Below are 16,156 nucleotides of genomic sequence, written 5' to 3'. Positions count from 1 at the left end.
GAATGAGGTGCCTCAGCTGGAAATGCAGAAATCACCCATCTTCTGCATCAATCACGCTGGGAGCTGCAGACCAGAGCTGTTCCTATTCAGCCATCTTGGAATGGAATCCAGGCATAAATAATTTTTAAGGAAGTAAGCATGTTCTTGTAAATATTGTCTAAATAATTAAAATGACATAAAGTTATTGATAAGAACATTTTATCAAATATTAGTTCTTAAATAAGAGTTTTTTTGTTTTCTTTCTTCAGCTTTATTGAGGTATAATTAACAAAAAAAAATGTATATATTCAGCCAACCATGGTAGCTCATGCTTGTAATCTCAGTGCTTTGGGAGACCAAGGTGGGAGAATTGAGCTCAACCAGGAGCTCAAGGTTACAATGAGCTATGATTGCACTACTGCACTACAGTGACAATCCTGTCTCTGAAAAAATACATATACATATATATATACACACACACACACACACACACACATATATATACACACATATATATATATTTTCAAGGAGTACAATGTTTTAAGATACACATTGTGAAATGATTACCACAATCAAGCTAATTAACAAATCCATCACCCTCATGTAGTTGCCTTTTGTGTATGTGCAGTGAGAACCCTTAAGATCTACCCTCTTAACAGATTTCAAGTATACAATACATTGTTAGTAATAACAGTCACCATGCTGTGCGTTAGGTGTCCAGAACTTGCTCATCTTATAAATGCAAGCTTGTACCCTTTGACCCACATTTCCCCATTTCCCCACCTCTCTGTCTCTGGTAACCACCCTTCTATGTTTCTGTAAGTTCAACTTTGTAGATTTCTCATATAAGTGAACATGCTGTCTTCATTTTTCTTTGCCTGGCTTATTTCACTTAGCATAATGTCCTCCAGGCTCACCCATATTGTCACAAATGGCATGATTTTCTTCTTTTCTAAGGCGAAATAATATTTTATTTTGTGTGTATATATGTCTACATACACACACATACTCATATATATACCACATTTCTTTATCCACTCATCCATATGGACACAGGTTAATTCCATATCTTGGCTATTCTATGCATAGTGCTGCAGGCTGGGTGCAGTGGCTCACACCTGTAATCCCAGCACTTTGGGAGGCTGAGGCGGGCAGATCACCTGAGGTCAGGAGTTGGAGACCAGCCTGGCCAACATGGTGAAACCCTGTCTCTACTAAAAATATACAAAAATTAGCCAGGCGTGGTGATGTGCACCTGTAATTCTAGCTACTTGGGAGGCTGAGGCAGGAGAATTGCTTGAACCTGGGAAGTGGAGGTTGCAGTGAGCCGAGATCATGCCACTGAATTCCAGCCCAGGTGACGACACGACGAAACTCTGTCTCAAAAAAAAAAAAATAAATAAAATAGTGCTGCAATGAACCTGAGAGTGCAGATCTAGCTTTGATACTGATTTTCTTTCCTTTGGATATATACCCTAAAGTGGGATAGCTGCATCATATGGTAGCTCTATTTTTAATTTTTTGAGAGACCTCCATATTGTTTTCCATAATGGCTCTTCCAAATTACATTCCCACTAGCAATGTACAAGGGTTCCCTTTTCTCTACATCATCACCAACACTTGTTATCTTTTGACTTTTTGATAATAGCCATTCTAACAGATGTGAAGTGATATCCTATTGTGGTTTGGATTTGAATTTCTCTGATTATTAGTGATGTTTAGTATCTTTTCATATACCTGTTGGCCATTTGTGTGCTTTCTTTAGAGAAATGTCTATTCTGGTCCTTTGCCTATTTTTAAATCAAGTTATTTGTTTTTTTGCTATTGAGTTGTATGAGTTTCTTATATATTTTGGATATTAACTTCTTATCAGGTATATGGTTTGTAAATAGTCGCTCCCATTCCACAGTTTGCTTTTTTATTTTATTGATTGCTCCTTTGCAGTGCAGAAACTTTTTAGTTTGATGTAGTCCCACTTGTTTGTTTTTGTTTTTGTCGACTGTGCTTTTGGTGTCATATTCAAAAAATCATTGCCAAGACCAATGCCACAGAGCTTTCCCCCTGTTTTCTTCTAGTTTTACAGTTTCACATCTTACACATTTAATTATGTTATTAGTAAATTAATAAATAATAAAAATGAATAATTACTTATTTAATATGTAATTCATTTTGAACTGGTTTTGTGTATGATAAAGATCCAATTTTTTTGTTGTTAATATCCAGTTTTCCCAGCACCACTTACTAAAGAGACCATCCTTTCCCCATTGTGTATTCTTGGTGCCTTTATGGAAGAATAGTTGACCATATATGTGTGGATTTATTTCTGGGCTCTCTATTCTGTCCCATTGGTCTATGTTCCATTGGTCTATGTGTCTGTTTTTATGTCAGTACCATACTTTTTGGATTACTATAACTTTGTAAATATAATTTAAAATTAGGAAATGTGATGCCTTCAGTTTTGTTCTTGCTCAAAATTGCTTTAGTTATTTGGGGGCTTTTGTGCTTCCGTATGCATTTTAGGATTTTTTTTCTCTATTTTTGTGAAAAATGCCCTTGGAATTTTGATACGGACTACATTAAATCTGTAGATTGCTTTGGGTGTTGTAGACATTTTGACAATGTTGATTCTTTCAACTCCCATCACTTTTTTGAGGGCATAACTATATAAAGTTCTAGAATGTTAAATCTAATAGAATTGTCTGCTTCAGTCATAATAATGAGGAAACTGAGACGGAGAGAGATGGAGTTATATCCCTAGGATCACACAATCATAATGGCTTGTATAAGTGGGTTTCCAACTGTTTGCCAAGTACTGTTATAAGTACTTAATGCATGTAAATGTATTACTGCATTTAATCCTCATAAAGCTTTATATTACCTTCATTTCCTCAACTTTTTATTTAGAAATGATTTTAATTTATAGAAAAGTTGCAAGAAGAGTATAATGGCTCAACCAATTTTGGCACATTAGTATTGTCTCAGTACCTCTCACTCTCTCTCTCTTTCTACGCACAAACACCCCTGAAGCTCTTGATCTTTCACCCGTAAATTAACGTATGTGTCTCCTACTATCAATGATGTACTCCTACATAATCATACCACATTTATTCTCTTAGGAAATTTAACATTAATGCCATAATATTTCCCCAATTTCCCAAAAATAAATTTTGTAGCTCTTTTTAAACATTTGGTTCAGGATGCAGTCAAGGTTCACACTTTTATTTTTTTTTTGAGATGGAGTCTCACTCTGTCACCAGGCTGGAGTACAGTGGTGCAGTCTCAGCTTACTGCAACCTCAGCCTTCCGGGTTCAAGCGATTCTCCTGCCTCAGCCTTCGAAGTAGCTGGGACTGCAGGTGCACGCCACCATGCCCAGCTAATTTTTGTGTTTTTAGTAGAGATGGTGTTTCACCATGTTGGCCAGGATGGTCTCGATCTCTTGACCTCATGATCCACCTGCCTCAGCCTCCCAAAGTGCTCGGATTACAGGCGTGAGCCACTGAGTCCAGCCAAGGTTCACACTTTCCATTTCATTATCACATTATCAAGCCTCTAAAGAGTTCCCAATGTGTTTTTTTTTTTTTTCCTTTCATGACATTGACATATTTGAAGAGACCAGGGCAGTTTGTCTTCAGAATGATCCGTGATTTGGATTTGACCATGACCTTATCCATGATAGAATCAGGTTAAATATTGCTGGCAGGAACACATTGATATTTATCACATCTCAAGGCACAGGATTTCAGTTTGTTTCATTTTGTTGATCTTAAGGGTGATTACTTTGAGAATGTGAATTTTTTGTACCCCAACAACATTTTACCCCCTATCATTTTAGCATTCATTGAGGTTTTTTGCCTGAATTACTTATTAACATGTTGATTGTAAAATGGTATTACAGACATTTTATAAGTGAGGAATCTCAAGTTTCCAAGGGAAGGGGTTCTTATATGTTTCTTATACATCGTGGAGCTAGGATTTGAACCCAGATGGTCTGACTCCAAGGCCCACAGTCTAATACACTAATTGTACTGGAAAAGGATTTCCACATGGTTTTCCACTTGATTTCAGTGCCCTCAGTTAGAAACTGTGTCTTGTCCACTTGGGATTTTTTTGTTTTTTGAAACCCAAGAAGTGCCACCATCAGAGGTGAGATGAAATTGTAAAAAGGAAGGATAGGATGAAATTCAGGCATGCCAAATCTTTATGCAATTATATACACACACACACGCACATGCACACACACACATCATTTTTTAAAGCAAACTTTCTGTTGAAACTGCATGCTTCTCAAGGACACCACTCCTGCCATATGGCTTAAGGTTTCCTACAACAATCGGCTTTGGGAACTTACCTTCTTGGCTTGTTACTGCTGTGCCTTGCAATTGGCATGTGATTATCTGCATCCTAAAGCCTCTTGTTTCATCTTAAAGAGATTTCAGAGTTGGCAACACACTGGACGGGGAAAGATGAACCCCCTGTTCAGATGAGTCAGCACTTACTATTCCTCTGCCTCTGGAGTGGTCTCATAGTTACAGTAACCAAGCACTCAGGCAAGAGCCGACCAGCATTGCCTGTGAGCTGTAAAGCTTCATCAACACACGGTGAAATCCGTTATCTGGAGCCCAATTCTCCTAACCTCTGGTGTAGCCACAAGGGCCCTTTGAGAGCTCAGCACTTTGTGGTTAAGGGCTTTGAAGTCAGAGAGCTCTAATTTTTAATCCCAGCCCCATCATTTACAAGATTTATGATTTTGAGCAAGTTACTGAACCTCTCTGAGCCACAATGTCCCCATTTGAAAAATGGAGATAGTAATACATCCACTTGAAAGGTGTTAGAATTAAAGGAGATAATGTACCTAAATAGCCTGGAGCTGCGTGCAAATTAAATTTGCAATAAATGATAGCTATGATTATTATCTGACCCCTGCAAACTGCTCCCCATATTCACACACCATTCTGGCCACAGCAAATGTATTTGTAAAGACTTTTGTTTGTAAGAAACTGAACCTCATTTCAAAACAGTTTAAGGAAAAAGTGTGAAGTTACTGGTTTTCATAACTGGGATGTCCAGGAAGTGGATGGCCTGAGGTACTTAGAGCTCGGCTTCCTTCTGGTCTTTGCCCCATTCTCTCCTGTGATACCAGATGGATTCTTTCATGGAGTGGGAGGAGGGGTCATGTGGCCAAAGACCATTCTAGGCTTCCATCATCCCCAAAAGTTAGATGCATGCATGTCACCTAAAATCCTAAATGGATGAAAGGTACCTGAAACCCTATCTCAGAAAAATCCTAAGTAGTGTGCTGTTTTGACCCAATTCTTTTCCAAGTGCAAAGGGGGAAGAGGAGAAGGGCCATTGCCATGCACTCAGAGCTCTTGGGTGTTCAGTCTATAGCCCAGGAAAATAAAAGGAACATTGTAGCTGGTTGTTTACAGTGAATTAAAGACTTGAATCAAATCTCTGTTGAAGAGTTTTCCTAGATGACTGCCAGCAAATTCTCATAACACTTTGGTTCATGAAACTGTGGGGACCTATGATATCCTTCCTTTCTCAATTACTTCCTCGGGCTATCTCTGTTATGTTGTTAGTTTCTAAAGGTTATTATTCCTGGTTTGCTGTCTGCAGCCTCCCGTCAAATGTCAAGTTCAGAAGTTCATTTGAAAGACCATAATTAAGAAGGATCAACTTAATTTTAAAATAAACTTTGAGTTTTCAAGACAAATTGTTTTTTATGGCAAATTAACTTTTTTGTGTGAGATAAAGGAAGTCAGTTGCCAGCTCCTGGGGTAATTGGCAAAATGGCACAAACAAGTGAATGAACATAAAAATGTGACAATATTTAACTTTAGATTTTACAGTAAAATGAATGTTGTCATCTAAAATCCTTATCTAATGGTTAATTTTATTTTTTCGTCAAACCTGCCCTATCCTATGCTTTGCTTAATGCCTACCACTTCTCCTAATGAATATCCAAGGTATTGTATTAAGCATATAGATGGATACATTGTAAACTGGGAAAACTGGGAAACAAAGTCTTAACAGGTATATTTTGAGAATAGAGGGAGGGTGTCTTAGCCTTCTTGATTTCAGAGCATAAATAAAATACTCCAGAATATAATGCAAAGATCGAATTTGAATTTGGGGAAATGTTTGGTTGAAAGTTTTTCATAGTAGATCAACCCTTTTCTTGCCTGCTTGGTCCTGATAGTACTCTGAGAACATTATTGAATTTTTTTTTTTTTTTTGAGACAGAGTCTCGCTCTGTCGCCCAAGCTGGAGTGCAGTGGTGTGATCTTGGCTCACTGCAACCCCCTTCTCGCAGGTTCAAGTGATTCTTGTGCCTCAGCCTCCCGAGTAGCTGAGATTACAGGCGTGCCCCACCACGTCCAGCCAATTTTTGAATTTTTGGTAGAGATGGGGTTTCGCCATATTGGCCAGGCTGGTCTCGAATTCCTGGCCTCAAGTGATCCACCAGCCTCAGCCTCCCAAATTGCTGGGATTACAGGTGTGAGCCACCACACCCGGCCACATTATTGAATCTTTCTTTGATGAGGTAGCTCACTTTTTAGTCACTGATGACTAATCAGATCTGTAATTCTTCTTGTAGAAAGTATAGGAGAGAATAAAAAACCTGTGTTGATCACTTGCTCCCTTCTTTAGGACACATGTCATCCTCTAGGTTCAAACTCCTTGCCAGATTTGAAGTCCCCTTTGAATACCCTGAAATTGGAACAAAATATTAAAGAAAAAAAATCAGTTCCACAGAAGGAACAACAAATGGTCTCAACAAATGGCTTTCTCAACAAATGGTCTTGGAACAACTGGATAACCATATGCTAAAAGATTAAGTTTAATCTACATTTCATGATATATACAAAAATTAACTCTAAATGTAAATATTAAGTCCAAAACTATAAAATTCTCCAAGAAAACATAGGAAAAAGTCATCATGACCTTAGGTTAGGCCAAAATCTATTAAATATGATACCAAAAGCATGATATATAAAAGAAAAAAAGGCCAGGTGTGGTGGCTCATGCCTGTAATCCCAGCAGTTTGAGAAGTCGAGGCAGGCAGATCACTTGAGCTCAGGATTTCAAGACCAGCCTGGGCAACATGGCAAAACCCCATCTCTACAAAAAATACAAAAATTAGCCAGGTGCGGTGGTGTGCGCCTGTAGTCCCAGCTGCTTGGGAGGCTGAGGTAGGAGAATCGTTTGAGCCTGGGAGGTGGAGGTTGCAGTGGGCCAAGACTGTATCACTGCGCTTGAGCCTGGGTGATGGAGTAAAACCCTGTTTCAAAAAAAAGAAAAAAATAAAATGAATTTGACCTCATCAAAATTAAATACTTTTGCTCTGCAAAATTTATTGTTAAGAGACTGAAAAGACAAGCCACATACCAGGGGAAAGTATTTGCAAATTGCATAACACAGGGCTTTTTTTTTTTTTTTTTTTTTGACAAAGTCTCACTCTGTTGCCTAGGCTGGAGTGCAGTGGCACAATCTCGGCTCACTGCAACCTCCACCTCCCAGGTTCAGGCAATTCTCCTGCCTCAGCCTCCCGAGTAGCTAGGATTACAGACATGCACTGCCACGCCTGGTTAATTTTTGTATTTTAGTAGAGACAGGATTTCACCATGTTGGCCAGGCTGGTCTTGAACTCCTGACCTCAAGTGATCTGCCAGCCTCAACTTCTCAAAGTGCTGGGATTACAGGCATGAGCCACAGTACTGAGGCCTGACACAGGACTTGTATGTGGAATATATAAACAACTCCCAAAACTCAAAAATAAGAAAATAATTCTATAAAAATGCACAAAAGATTTAAACAGACATTTCACCATATGTGGATGGTAAATAAACACACAAAAAGATGCTCAACATGAGTAATCACTAGGGAAATGCAAATTAAAATCACAATGCAATTCGCCCATTATAACAGCTAAAATAAAAAAAATACCAGCATTATCAAGAGCTGACAAGAACACAGAGCAACTGGAACTTTCTCACCATGCTAGTGGGAATACAAAATTAAAATGTTTCCACTCAGGAAAAAAAGATTGTCAGTTTCTTTTTCCACTCAGGAAAAAAGATTGTCAGTTTCTTCCTTTTTCTTTTCCTTTTTTTTCAGGCAAGGTCTCTCTCTATCACCTGGGCTGGAGTGCAGTGGTGTGACCATGGCTCACTGCAGCCTCAACCTCCAGGCTCAAGCAATCCTCCTACCTCAGCCTCCTGAATAGCTGGGACCACAAGTGCCCACCACCATGTCTGGCTAAATTTTTTTCTCTAACTCCCCACATTTGGTTTTTGAGGGTTTTTTTGTTTGTTTTGTTTTGTTTTCATACAGACAGGGGTCTCACTATGTTGCCAGGGCTGGTCTCGAACTCCTGAGCTCAAGCGATCCTCCCACCTTGGCTTCCCAAAGTGCAGGGATTATAGGCATGAGCCATGGTGGCAAGCCTAGATTGGCAATTTCTTATCAAGTTAAATATATATCTACCCAAAAGACCCAGCAATACCACTTCTAGGTAGTTACCCTCTATTCACACAAAAACCTGTAAACAAGTGTTTACAGAAGCATTATTCATAATCACAAAACAATGGAAACAACCCAAATGTCCTTCAGTGGGTGAATGGATAAACTGTGGTATATCCATTCAATGGAATACTATTCAGCAATAAAAAGGTACAAACTATTGGTAAAGGCAATAGCAAGTATGAATCTCAAAAACATTATGCTAATTGAAAGAAGAAAGTCTCGCAAAATATTACATCTTGTAGGATTCCATTTATATGACATTCTGGAAAAGACAAAACTATAGAGGCAGAGAACCTATCAGTGGTTGCCAAGGGCTAGGTGTTGGGCAGGGCCTGACTACAAAGTGGCGGCGCAAGGGAATTCTTTAGGAGTGTTGGCGTTGTTCTCTACCCTGTTTGTGGTGGTTGTTACAAGAATCTATGCATGTGTAAAAGTCCATAGAACTATGGAAAAAAAAGGAAATCTAATGTATGTAAATTTTTAAAAACTTAAAAATCAACTTGTCAAATTTTGAAGCTGACATGGTAATATTCCTTTAGTAAATGTGTCATGGAAAAGAAGCCTATTTAAAATGAAAACAGACATACTGAATGTTTATTATACAGAACCATTTGTGTTTCCCTGGGTGAAGCACTCTTTCTGATTCTTCAATGCAGTCTAAAGAATTCAGAAAATACTACCTAATAAAAAAGAAATAGTATGCATAGCAATTTTTTAAAATTTTATTTTATTTTAAGTTTTGGGACACATGTGCAGAATGTGCAGGTTTGTTACATAGGTAAATGTGTGCCATGGTGGTTTGCTGCACCTATCAACCCATCGCCTAGGTATTAAGCCCCACGTGCATTAGCTATTTATCCTGATGCTCTCCCTCCCCCTGATGCGTAGCAATTTTTAAGAACATCAAGAAAGAAACTCACAGTAGGAAATGTGTGTAAATCCAGAAGACCGGAAAAAAATTTGCTTGTCAACATGTATCAAATACCTTGGCAGAAAAATAGTTCTCAACGGGCCAATTCTTTATGCTCTGAAGCAGCAGCTGGTCTCTTTTGTTAAAAGAAGTTGTTCTTGGAATACATCTAGTTAATATGCCTCTTAGAATTTGCCCTGCATTTTTCTTATGCAAAGGACTTTATCTAAAAAGTTGGCCTGCTAGAACATGAGAATGGTTGATGATGTGACAGTTATAGTTCTTGCTGCTTAGCAAAATATAATGCATCGTGTGTGTGTGTGCACGTGTGTGTATGTGTGTGTGTAGAATCTCCTGTGCTTATTTATATGTATGAATAGATAATACATTAGTATGATTTGACATTCTGTAGATGCCAAAGCTGCTATTTATTAGTCAGAACACTCCTGTGGGGCTGTGTCAGCCATTTATAGCTGGTACCCATTTTGATTGATCAGTGCCAAGGGCCATATGAGTTATTAAATATGTTCAATATAAGTCCTGTAAGACCATCAACCGAAAAAATCTCCCTTTTTCTGCCAGCCGACCCCAATATTTTCTGTAATCTTCAACACAGAGACAAAAAGGCCTTTTAATATTGGGTTACATGAAGTTGGGTAGAGGTGGGTATTTTAATTACTTTAATCGTGTATAACAATGTGTAACAGGCATATCTCATCCCAAATCTGTCCCTGACAGTCCTCCAGCCTTTCTTCCAGGGGTCTCTTTTTCCTATTTGTGTTCCCTTCTCCTTGCGGTCACTCTGAAAGCCTGCCCTCTCCTGATGTTTATCTGGGACCAGATAAACATCCTACTGTGGAATGAGATAAACTTTCTCATCCCACAGTGACCATCCCCTGGAATATTATTGCTGTGAGCTTGGGGCTACAAAAAGACACACGACAAATCTGGCAGCTCTTCTGAAAGGAGCAATTTTTCTTTTTTTCTTTTCTTTTCTCTCTCTCATTCTTTCTCCTTTCTTTCTTTCTTTCTTTCTTTTTTCTTTCTTTCTTTCTTCTTTCTTTCTTTCTTTCTTCTCCTTCTCCCTCTCCTTCCTTCCTTCCTTCCTTTCTTTCTTTCTTTCTTTTTCGTTCTTTCTTTCTTTTCTCTTTCTCTCCTTTCTCTCCTCCTCCTCCTTCTTCTTCTTCTTCCTTCCTTCCTCTCTTTCTTTTCTCTTCTTTCTTTCTTTTCTTTCTTCTCTCTCTTCTTTCTTTTTCTTTTTTAAAACAGGGTTTTGCTCTGTCTCCCAGCTGGAGTGAAGCAGCCGTGGCTCACTGCAGCCTCAACCTCCTGGGCTCAAGTGATCCTTCTGCCTCAACTTCCCGAGTAGCTGAGACTACAGGCATGCACCACGATGCCTGCTAATTTTTGTATTTTTTTTGTAGAGATTGTTGCAGGGGGGTCTTATCATGTTGCCCAGGCTTGTCTCCAATTCCTGGGCTCAAGCATCTGCCCACCCTGGCCTCCAAAAGTGAGCCACCACACGCGGTAAAACACTTAAAATGTCACTTTAGGTCCTGTGGGAAGAACAGCGTGGAGGTGGGCTGAGGTTAGAAGGTGCAGAGAGTGGAAGAAGGTTGTGAGCTGAGTATTGGACATCTGTTCTTGAATAGTCCCTGGGCCTGCCATAGGAAAGGAAGTTCTCCAGGGTAAGTGACTTGGACTTTTCCTATTCCTCTAATAACATTTTTTCTTGGGCTGTGGCCGAACCTTTGGATTCTGGTTCATCCCTTATTCAGACCAGGTTAGCTTTTCCCTGCTCTCACCTGGCCATCCCACCTAGGCACAGAAGACCTTGCTTTCATAACAGATAGCTTTCTCCCTGAGGGGGGACCTCTGCCAGCAGTTAAAGGAGTGATTCCTTTCCACTATATTCTTGCACAGTTCCCATAATTTGAAGGTAAAACAAAAAACGTGAAAGAACTTTGAGCTCATTGTGAGCAACGTTGAGTATTCACTCTCCTTTACCATCAGAATTCCCTTGGGAATGTTTGAAAAACAGTGCTTTAGGGCTTTAACAAAGTTAAACACTGATGCAGGGGGTTTAATGCACTTAAAATAAAATCCAAACTCCTCTTCAGGCACAGTAGTATCCGGCCCCTTGGTACCTCTCTGGCCTCTTCCATCCAGTCTCTCCTTTGGTCCACTATGATCCAGCCACTTTGAGCTTCTTGCAGTTCCTACAATACTTAGAGCTCTTTCCAGCCCCAGGACCTTTGCACTTGCTGTTCCCTCTGCCTGGGATGCTCCTCTGCATGTTCTGCCCTTGACTGGCTCTTGCTCTTCCTTCCCTCCAATGCCATCTCCTCAATGAAGTTTTTCCTGATTTCTCTTCCTGATGCACTCCCTACCCCTGTTCGTCTTTATCCCAACATCTCCTTTGCTTCCTTCATAGCACTTACCATAATCTAATACTTTTATGTGTCACATTTTAATATCTGTTTCCCCCACTGGACCAAAAGCTCCAGGAGGATAGGGACCAGTACTGTTTTGTTTGTCGGTACATCACTGGGAAGTGGCACAGTGCTGGGCTTTTAGTAGGATCTCAATATGTAAATACTGAATGAATGATTGAATTGAGTATAATGCATGCCCCTCCAAGGGATTCTTGAAGATGTAAAATCTTCCTTATCAAGGAATGAAGTTATGATAGTAGAAAGATGGCATAGGGTTGATATTTTAGATCAAGGAGATCTAGTGTGATACTTCCAGTTACTGCCATCTGCTCTGCTGACCCAGAAGGCTGACAGAGCTCTTTTTACAAGAGGTTAAAAAAAATTCCGGGCTGAGCACTGTGGCTCACATCTGTAATCCCAGCACTTTGGGAGGCCAAGGTGGATGGAACTCCAGCCTGGGCAACATGGCAAAACCCCATCTCTGCTAAAAATAAAAAAAATTAGCCGGGCGTGGTGGTGCATGCCTGTAGTTCCAGCTACTTGGGAGGCTGAGGAAGGAGGATTGCTTGAACCTGGGAGGCAGATGTTGCAGTGAGCCAAGATCACACCACTGCATTCCAGCCTGGGTGATGGAGCGAGACTCTGTCACCATAAAAAAAAAAAGAAAGAAAGAACTTCTGAAGACAAAAGATTAGCTTTTGAGGACCCTTATTAAGGTTTGTTCAACCAGAGGCATCACTTTTGAAGACATGGGCTAGTATTTATTTTGTTTCCAAAATTTTAGATTTGGAGCAGTAAAAAATGATCACAAACTTCACGATATATCAGTCTTTCAGAGAAGGCATAGTCCTTAACACTTGTTTATGACTTAAGTTGATTCTCTTTTAAACAGATTTTTTTTTCTTTAATCCACAGGTTACGGTTCTTATCTGCGTGAATACACATGGCTCTGTTACGAAAAAGTAAGATTACAACTTTTGAAAATAATGATTTAAAAACAGATATTTGGGAGGATGGTTTTGAGGCTGGGGCTTGGCTTTTTTCTTCTTTCTTGGATTGTCTTTGATTTTCATGGATAGTTTTCCCGCAGGCACTTTTTGGCATCATCATTTCCGGATGATTCCCATGGAGAGTTGTTCAGTATTTTAGTCAGAAGTGGACTTATCGGCTGGGCACACTGGCTCACGCCTGTAATCCTAGCACTTTGGGAGGCTGAGGTGGGTGGGTCAGTTGAGCTCGGGAGTTCGAGACCAGCCTGGGTAACATGGAGAGACCGCATCTCTACAAAAAATACAAAAATTAGCCAGTCGTGGTGGTGGGCACCTGTAGTCTCAGCTACTTGGGAGGCTGAGGCAGGAGGATCACTTGAGCCTGGGAGGCAGACGCTGCAGTGAGCTGAGATTGCACCACTGCATGCCAGCCTGGGAGAGAGAGTGAGACCCCGTCTCAAAAAAAAAAAAAAAAGAAGAAGAAATGGAAGTGAACTTACAACAGGGATCATATATTTCTATAAAACTTGCAAAAATAATTTCTCATTTGGAATAAATATTCATGTTCATAGCTAATTTAGCATTTGTAATTTGTAATTTTGTATTCTTAGTCTTAAAGAGTCATCTCAAATCTTCAGAGCCTGGATTCGCCTCTGATTTTAGATCCAGTAGTTTGTGAATTTGAGGAGAAACATAGTAACCTAATTCTGTGACTCTCAGGGTAGAGTTGCCAGATTCAGCAAACAAAGACGCAGAACAGGACAACCAGTTAAATTTGAACTTCAGATAAACGACAAATAATTTTTTAGTATAAGTATGTCCCAAATATTGCATGAGACACACTTGCTTGGGTAATTTTTGTATTTTTAGTAGAGATGGGTTTTCACCATGTTAGCCAGGCTGGTTTTGAACTCCCGACCTCAAGTGATCCACCCGCCTCAGCCTCCCAAAGTGCTGGGATTACAGGTGTGAGCCACCGTGCCCAGCCGTGGCAGGTGAATATTAATCGGTCCTGTTGATAAACTGTAGAATTTTGTCCATTTTCTGTTTCTCTATAATTTTGTTTTAAACTGAGTCTAGTATCTGATTGTCGCTGGCTGAATCTGATAATCCATTAAGGCAGGGAGGAACTGGGTGTCAGCAAAATAGAATCACAGCCTCAGAATGTAGCTTTGGAGGCATCCATGGAGACTCTTTTACAAATGGGAAGACAAAGGCATAGAGGCCAAAAAATAGATGCATATGAAGTCAATAGATTAAGTCTCTTGATGCATAAAAATAATAAAAAATAATACAGGCCGGGTGCAGTGGCTCATGCCTGTATTCCCAGCACTTTGGGAGACTGAGGCAGGTGGATTGCTTGAGTCCAGGAGTTCAAGACCAGCCTTAGCAACATGGTGAAACCCCGTTTCTACTAAAAAATACAAAAAATTAGCCAGATGTGGTGGTATGTGTCTATAGTCCCAGCTACTTGGGAGGCTGAGGTAGGAGAATCACCTGAGCCTGGAAAGTTGAGGTTACAGTGAGCCGAGATCACACTGCTGCACTCCAGCCAGGGCAACTGAGGTGATATCCTGTCTCAAAAAAAAGATAAAATAATAATAACAATGATGCATAACCATTTGTAAAGTATTTATTGGGCCTGCATTGCCTTGGTTAACTCTCAAAACAGTAGTGCGAGGTAATGCTTATTATTACAATCTCCATTCAGCAGATAAGCACGCCAAGCTCAGAGAGGTTAAGATACTCCTCGGCCATACACCTAGGAGGTGGTAGAAAGGAGATTTGAGTCTGACTTCAAATTCACACCCTCTTCCCTTCTACCAACTTTTCCCAAACTTTAGGTAGGTGTGCACTACACATGCCAACATGCCATCTTCTCAATTTTTCATCAGCTGTGTTCCTTCTGTCCTAAACGTCACTTAATATTTTCTTTAGGCCAGGCACAGTGGCTCGCGCCTGTAATTTCAGCACTTTGGGAGACCGAGGTGGGCGGATCACCTGTGGTCAGAAGTTCAAGATCAGCCTGGCCAACGTGGTGAAACCCTGTCTCTACTAAAAATACAAAAATTAGCCAGGCGTGGTGGTGGGGGCCTGTAATCCCAGCTACTCAGGAGGCTGAGGCAGGAGAATTACTTGAACCCAGGAGGCGGAGGTTGCAGTGAGCCAAGAGCGTGCCATTGCACTCCAGCCTGGGCAACAAGAGTGAAACTCCATCTCAAAATGAATTTTGTTTTCTTTGACTAATTTTAAAAATTTATAAGTGTACTTCATAATAGAAAGTTTTTATCCTTACTGTAAATGAAAACAGAATGATCTCCTATCATTAAAAAAAAAAGGTAGCTTTAAACACATATACAATTAGAAGAATGTGATTCAACTCTGGGTAGTTTTTGTTGCGTTCCTGCACATAAAATCAGAAAGATTGACTTTCTCATATGGTGATTAAATATTAATGCTATGAACATGAACTTCCTCAGTCATTTCATGCACAACCAGTGCTATATGTTCCATACTCAAGAAAACACTGTTTTACACCACTCTACTTCTCAGCAGATCCCAAAGGCCAACATCACTGGAACAAACAGACTTGGAGGCTTGGAGGCATTGGGGTCTTCTGTTTGCCAAGGGCAATAATTTTCTCTTTCTTTCTTTCTTTCTTTCCTTCCTTCCTTCCTTCCTTCCTTCCTTCTTTCTCTCTCTCTCTCTCTCTTTCTTTCTTTCTTTCTTTCTTTCTTTCTTTCTTTCTTTCTCTCTCTCTCTCTTTCTTTCTTTCCTTCTTTCTTTTTTGACAGAGTCTCCCTTTGTTGCCCAGACTGGAGTGCAGTGGCACGATCTTGGCTCACTGCAACCTCCGCCTCCCAGGTTCAAGTGATTCTCATGCCTCAACCTCCCGAATAGCTGGGACTACAGGCATGTGCAACACCCGGCTAATTTTTGTATTTTTAGTAGAGATGGGATTTTGCCATGTTGGCCAGGCTAGTCTCAAACTCCTGGCCTCCAGTGATCCACCCACCTTGGCCTCCCAAAGTGCTGGGATTACAGGCGTGAGCCACCTCACCCGGCCTGCACATCATCCTTGACCAAGGGTTGAATTAACTGAGAAGCAACTGTGTCATAATGGCTAAGAACATGTATTTATAATTACTACTGGCTCATAAGAAGAATCACATAAATTCAACAAAATAAAAGCCACATACGGCAGACCCACAGCTACTATCATACTAAATGGGGAAAAACTGAAAGCCTTTTCTCTTACATCCAGAACACGACAAGGATGGCTGCGTTTCACCATTGTTATTCAACATAGTA

At 40.2% G+C, this 16,156-nt stretch overlaps 1 protein-coding gene across 2 annotated transcripts in view; it reads left to right on the top strand.

The window, feature by feature from the left end:
- Window positions 1–16,156, top strand: part of GLT8D2 (glycosyltransferase 8 domain containing 2) — a 59,725-nt gene that overhangs the window by 16,055 nt on the left and 27,514 nt on the right. The window contains exons 2-3 of one of the 2 annotated variants that reach the window (XM_030821280.1): window positions 10,974–11,108; window positions 12,771–12,817. In XM_030821280.1, the coding sequence (XP_030677140.1) occupies window positions 12,799–12,817 (19 nt within the window). In that variant the 5' untranslated portion in view covers window positions 10,974–11,108; window positions 12,771–12,798. The remainder of the gene's footprint in view (window positions 1–10,973; window positions 11,109–12,770; window positions 12,818–16,156) is intronic. The other variant, XM_030821281.1, reaches the window with a different exon arrangement.

Source organism: Nomascus leucogenys, chromosome 10 (genome assembly GCF_006542625.1).
Source record: "Nomascus leucogenys isolate Asia chromosome 10, Asia_NLE_v1, whole genome shotgun sequence".
Taxonomy (NCBI): Eukaryota; Metazoa; Chordata; class Mammalia; order Primates; family Hylobatidae; genus Nomascus; species Nomascus leucogenys.
The sequence above is the reverse complement of the archived record's forward strand: the minus strand, read 5'-3'. Positions and strand labels throughout refer to the sequence as shown.